The sequence below is a fragment of the Corapipo altera genome, unplaced genomic scaffold (genome assembly GCF_003945725.1).
Source record: "Corapipo altera isolate COAL_440 unplaced genomic scaffold, ASM394572v1 343, whole genome shotgun sequence".
Lineage (NCBI taxonomy): Eukaryota > Metazoa > Chordata > Aves > Passeriformes > Pipridae > Corapipo > Corapipo altera.
In genome coordinates this window covers 104,629-110,784 of record NW_020884913.1, presented here as the reverse complement: position 1 = coordinate 110,784, position 6,156 = coordinate 104,629, and the positions used below count along the sequence as shown (strand labels likewise).

The 6,156-nt window shown below is 59.6% G+C and overlaps 1 protein-coding gene across 1 annotated transcript; it reads left to right on the top strand.

Moving 5' to 3' along the window:
- Window positions 1-3,752: 3,752 nt before the first annotated feature.
- On the top strand, window positions 3,753-5,719 carry RPL38 (ribosomal protein L38). Its single transcript, XM_027654505.1, has 5 exons — window positions 3,753-3,816; window positions 4,001-4,032; window positions 4,587-4,647; window positions 5,279-5,401; window positions 5,619-5,719. Exons 2-5 carry the CDS (start codon window positions 4,030-4,032, stop codon window positions 5,642-5,644), a joined length of 213 nt encoding a protein of 70 aa, XP_027510306.1. The 5' UTR covers window positions 3,753-3,816; window positions 4,001-4,029; the 3' UTR covers window positions 5,645-5,719.
- Window positions 5,720-6,156: the final 437 nt, after the last annotated feature.

Here is a 6,156-nt window from a genome sequence, read left to right as displayed (position 1 = left end):
CCGGGACCCTGGTCTGGGACCCCTGGGTCTGCCCACCCCCCCTTCTTGCAGCACCCGTGGGCGGGGGTCTCCCTGCACCCCCATCAGCCTCTGGGTATGTGGGGCTGGTGTCACCCCTGGGTCACTAATGGTGACCTCCCGTGGGTTTGGGGACATCGGGGGTCACAGAAGGGACACGTGGGGACGCTGCCCAGTGTCCCCAGGCAGGGTACATCCCCTTTGAGGGGAGAGCAGTGGGTAACACTGGGGTGTCACCCTCCAGCTCCAGCCTCTCCCAGCCCCCCAAAACAGCTGGAGGCAAAGCAGGAGCCACTCCCCATCTGGATGCTGATCCTGGCTCCCATGTGGATGCTCTGCCCAGGCAGGATCCAGCCCAACCCACCCCTAATTAAAAAATATATCTATATTTCAGAGCTTCAAACGGTGCCCGATGCCTGCGGGAAAACTTCCAGCCCGTTTATCCCCCTTTTCCCTGATCCGGCCACACCGATGCCGGGACTGAACTCAACTCTCCCGCAGCTTTTCTCCCAGCCTCGTGTCCCCTCCCTCCCAAATTTGCTCCCTCCTTCGCAGGGCATTTCCATGAAAATGGAAAGGCGCTTTGTTTCTCGGGATTTACTCTGCCCGTTCCCCCCCACCCCCAGCCTGTGCCTGCCTTTGTCCTCCGCAAACACGGAACAAAAGGGGAAGAGACGGAGAAAACATGACCGAGGCTCCAAACGGGCTGGTTTGGGCCCCAAATTGCCCATGAAGCTCCGGATGCTCCGAACGAGCCTGGCTGATGGATGAGGCCGTGGGAGCTGCACCAGGAGCGGATTGATCAGCTCCCGGCAGAGCTGCCAGGGCCATTCGTGGGAATCTGAGGGAGGAAGAAATTGAGAGTGAAAGGGGAGAAAGAAGGAAATAGGGAGGGATTGGGGAGAGATTCCTGTCGCTGGTAACGATGAATGCTCCTGGCTCACGGCGCTGGATTGGGTAATCCACCTTTCTCCTCTGCACCGGCGGGAGAAATTCCAGTAAACTGGGGGAGAAATCAAATCCTGCTGCAGCTGGAACAGGGAATCTCCGGTGAACGTGTCCTGTCGTGTCTCCTGTTCCCTCTGCCAGCTCCCACCTCTCCCACAACGCCTTCCAGCATGAACACTGTGCAGAGGGACCCGGGAAGAGCAAACCAGGGGCTAGGTGGTGACAGCAGTGCCACCATGCTGGGACTGGTGCAGGGACACCCTGCTCCATGTGCACATGTGCACATATTGGGAGGAATTCGGGAGGAATTCCTCCATGGAAAGGGTGGTCAGGCACTGGAAGGGGCTGCCCAGGGAGGTGGTGGAGTCCCCGTCCCTGGAGGTGTCCAAGGAATGCCTGGACGTGGCACTCAGTGCTCTGGGCTGGGGGACAAGGTGGGGAGGGGGCACAGGGTGGACTCAATGGTTTTGGAGGGCTTTTCCATGGACTTCCAGCTCCCAGAGCCTTTGGAGCTGCTGGAGGAGGAGGAGGAAAAAGAAGAGAAGGAGGAGGAGGAGAAGGAGGAAGAAGGCTTCTCACTGACCTGGTCCCCAGTTCCCACACCAAGGTGCCACAAGCCCCCCAAACCACGGGGTTCAACACCCCCCGATCCGGTCACGGCGCTTCCCGAGCGGAATGGGGAGGATTTTCCAATATAAAACCAGCAGCCGGCGGGTGAATTAAGGCCGTTAATTGAATTTCCTCCGTCGGCGGAGCCGGGGCCGGTGGGAGGCGGCAGGAAAAGCATTTGATGTGCTGGAAAAGCTGCGGATTCCGAGCGCGGTGGGGTTTGGGGTTGGTGGGTTGGTGGTGATTTTTTTTTTTTTATTATTAATTTCTTTTTTTAATTTCAAGTCGGTCATGAAAAGAGCCCCACTTCGAGCAGCTAATGACTCTCATGAATTATTTCTGTTGGTTTAGGCACCCGCTCGGCTCTTCAGTGTTATCAAGGAAGGAGAAGGGATTCTGTTCCCAGGGAGTGATGCTGTTTGGGGGGTTCAGGGGATGAGGGATCGGTCACCCCCTGACCCTCACACCCCACCCTCAGCTTTGATGGCGGTGCCATGGTGCGTTTTGGGAGAGAGAGATGGATTCCATGGATGTGCTGGAGATGGATCAGGAATTGGTTGGATGGCTGTGAGCAGCAGGGACCAGTGGTGGCCCTCGGGGGGCCGTACTGGGACCAGTGTTATTTAATATCTTGGTTTATGATGCAGAAGAAGGGATCACAGAATCATGGGATCATGGAAGGGTTTGGCTTGGGAGGGACCTTAAAGCTCATCCCATCCCATCCTCTGCCATGGGCAGGGACACCTTCCACTACGCCAGGTTGCTCCAAGCCCTGTCCAACCTGGCCTTGAACACTTCCAGGGATGGGGCAGCCACAGCTGCTCTGAGAAGTGCCAGGACAAGGGGAAATGGCTTCCCACTGACAGAAGGCAGGGTTAGATGGGATATTAGGAAGGAATTCTTGGCTGAGAGAGTGGTGAGGCCCTGGCCCAGCTTACCCAGAGAAGCTGTGGCTGCCCCATCCCTGGAAGTGTCCAAGGCCAGGTTGGACAGGGCTTGGAGCACCCTGGGATAGTGGAAGGTGTCCCTGCCCGTGGCAGGGGGGTGGAATGGGATGATCTTTAAGGTCCCTTCAACCCAAACCATTCCATGACTCCACGATGAAAATCAGGTGATTTTGGGGCTGCTGCTGCCTCCCCTCTCCCCAGCCTGGCATCAACATTCAGCTCTGGTGCCAAAACGGGTGCTTTTCATGCCAGTTTAGTTTTATTATTATGCCAAAAGCTCCGTTCTCGGCTGTCTTCTCCCAGCGCTGCTGATTTACTCTGCGAGGGGTTTAATTACCCCATTCAGCCTTCCTTAAAACACGAAAAACGGCTCGAGTCTGGGAGCAATTAAAAGGCAGCGGAGTAGATCAGCCCATCAGAGAGGAGAGAAGTAAATCAAACAATTAAAAAGCTCGTTTGGCACAGAGGGAGAAGGGTCCCACTCCAAAACCCTCCCCTGGGTGGGAGCCCTGGGATGGGAGCTGTGGGTTTCCTCCCAGTCACTGGGCTTAGGGTGGTACTGGGAGCAACTGGGGGGATGTCACTGTATGGGGAGTGCACTGGGATGCAGGGGGGTGGGGGCAGACACTGCTGATCTGACCCAGCCCCCCCTTTGGGTTCATCCCAGCACCCCCAAATACTGGTCCAGTCCCACTTACGGCTTGGCAGGATGGGGATGGGGATGCAGGGACAGGATGGGGTCACACGCCCCCACCACCCACCCCCAAGGATTCCTGCTGGGGTTTTGGGGTGGGTTTGGGGTGGGTTTGGGGTTTAGGGGTGGGTTTGGGGTTTAGGGATGGGTTTGGGCTTTGAGTGGGGCTGAAGCTCTCTCTTGTGGCGAGACTGGTCCATTACAGCCCTACTCGAATCATCGAGCCCCAGCATCTTTGGGGGGGGGCCCTGGCGCAGGAACAAGATGGAATCTTAGGTGGATCATCCCGAGTGGGAGATGAGGCTGAGGCTCAGGAAACTGAGGCTCGGGAAACTGCAACCAGCCCGCGCTGACAACCTTGCTCCACCTTCCGGCAGTGCACGGGTGGATCCGGGAGGCTGGAAGAGCCCATCATTCCCTTCACACCCCGCTTTGCCCTCACTGGGCGAGGCTGAGCCCGCGCCAACTCATCGCAGGTGCCGCCAGCGCCTCCACGCTCGCGATCGGGCGCAGTTTGTCCCCCCGCGCGCGCCGTAGGCCATATAGTGCCCGGATGCGGAAGTGCGGCGGTCACTTCCTGCTTGTGCGCGGCGGCGGCTGGTGCGGGATGGCGGAGCGGGCGGGGCGGGGGATCCGCGGCCATCGGGGCCGGGGGGCACGGCGCGGGGACAGGGGGGCAGCGGAGGGGGGCAGGGGGTGCGGGTGGGCTCGGTGGCGCGCGGGGAGGGCGGGGGCGGTGGGTGCGGGGCTGCGCTGACGCCATTTTGGGTCGGTTGTGCCGCAGGTTGGAGCGACTGAAGGCGCGCTGGGACCATGGTGAGGAGGGGGCGGCGGGCAGGGGGCTCCTGGGGGTGCGGGCTGTGCTGTGGGCCCGGCGAGGGGCGGGGGGATCCCCCCGGGGGTCCTTGGCCTGTCTGTGCCCGGGCAAGGCGGCGGGGGGCTCTGTTTTGCCGAGTTCTGGACCCGGTGCAGAACGGGGGGATCCCCCCGAGGGTTGGGAGGTCCTTGTCTGGCCCGAGACAGGGTGCACATCGGGATGGGGAGGGGTGTCCTTCCCTGGGGGGAGAGAGGATAGGGGTCTCTGTCTTCTTCAGTCACGAGCGTGGTGCAGGATAAGGGGGGTCCTGGGCGTTAATGGGGATCCTGGGGGGCTCGGGGGGTCCGAGGGTGGTCCTGGGGGCTCGGGGCAACCAGAACGTGAGTTGGGGATGAGCTTTGGGCTGGGAACACACCCTCAGAGTGTCCAAGGCCAGGTTGGAGTGACCTGGTGGAAGGTGTCCCTGCCCCTGGCAGTGGGTGGCACTGGGTGGGCTTTCAGGACCCTTCAACCACCCCATTCCATAATCCCATGAGTCTCCTTGCCTTCCCAGCCTCGCAAGATTGAGGAGATCAAGGACTTCCTGCTGACAGCACGGAGGAAGGATGCCAAGTGTTAGTGGAGGGTCCTTGGGGGACAGGGTGGGATGGTCCAGCACAGGTGCCTGTGGACACTGAGCAGCTCCTGGGCTCGGGAGCACTGAGGGACAAGTGCTGGGGGTCTGTGGGTGACACAAAGTGGCTTTGGCTCCGTGTGGACCGAGATCACCCCTGTGAACAGAGGGGCTTGGGGTCCAGAGGGTCCCTCAGGGTGTTCCCAGCCACCCATTCCCACTGCTCCTTGCCCCAGGGTGTTCTGCCAAGCCCCAGGTGCAGCTCCCTGGGGCCATTCCCAAATAAGCCCCTGCTCTGAAGAGCCCTGGGCTGTCAGGGAGCTCTGTCACAACAGAGGATGATTCATGCTTAGGAGAGTTCTGTTGCCAACACAAAGTGACAGTAATTGTAACACTTGCACTGCCCTGTCTTGGTCTTTAACAACACCTGGGGAGTGTTCCCTCTCCTGTCTTGTTTGGATGGGCTGTCATGGGATCCCTCGGGAATGTTTTGTTACTCTGGGTGTGGGCGGGAAGGGAGAGCTGAGCACTGGGGGAGCACCACTGAGCTCTTCCTGCCATTCCTACCCGGAGGGCTCTGCTCAGGGAAGGGGTTGGGGTGACTCTGAGGTGTCTCTACCCTCCTCCCACAGCCGTCAAGATCAAGAAGAACAAGGACAATGTGAAGTTCAAGGTGCGCTGCAGTCGGTACCTCTACACCCTGGTCATCACTGACAAGGAGAAGGCCGAGAAGCTGAAGCAGTCCCTGCCCCCAGGTATCCCAGGAGAACTGAGGGGGACAGGGCTGGGATTGAGGGGAGCACCCTGAACTGGTGCCACCACCCTTGCCTGCATCAGCACTTGGCATTCCCAGGGAGTCAGAGGGCTCCAGGCACTACTTTCATGGATGGTCCCAGTGGAGACAGGGGGCTCCCAGCACCTCTTCCTTCCAGGGCTGAGCCCCCCCTAATCCATGTCCTCTCTCCTGCACAGGTCTGGCCGTGAAGGAGCTGAAATGAGCCGGGATGGGCCGTTCCCCTGTTGGATCCTCTGTGTTTGTTACAATAAATAAACAAATAAGTAAATAAAACACTGTTCTGGTGTCACCTTGGGGGGTTCACACCTTGCGGTGCCTCTGTCTGAGGGTCCCAGGGCCGTTTTAGGGGGGTGGGGGAAAACCAGGGCTGGATTTTTGCCGGAGTACGGAATAGTGCAAAACCCGGACTGGGTTTTTCTGGAGTACGGAATGAGGTAAAACCCGGACTGGATTTTTGCTGGAGTACGGGATGAAGTAAAACCCGGACTGGATTAAGCATGTCTGTCCCCTGTGGCTGGGCCCTCCATAGCGCCTGGTCCTTGGCAGGAGGTGAGAGGGTGGGGTTCCCCTATAGCAGGGAGGGGTCGTGCTGGGCTGCAGTGACCCCATGGCAGGGAGGGTTGGGTTGTGCTGCCCCCATAGCAGAGGGTGATGGGGTGCAGTGCCCCCCTATATCAGTGAGGAACGGGCAGTGCCGCCCTATAAGAGGGGGGG

What these genes read in the sequence shown, in the direction of transcription:
- RPL38 (XM_027654505.1), top strand. An exon ending in ACGGAGGAAGGATGCCAAGT is followed by an intron (nt 4,648 to 5,278) that starts GTTAGTGGAGGG and finishes CTCCTCCCACAG; the next exon opens with CCGTCAAGATCAAGAAGAAC. An exon ending in GAAGCAGTCCCTGCCCCCAG is followed by an intron (nt 5,402 to 5,618) that starts GTATCCCAGGAG and finishes TCTCCTGCACAG; the next exon opens with GTCTGGCCGTGAAGGAGCTG.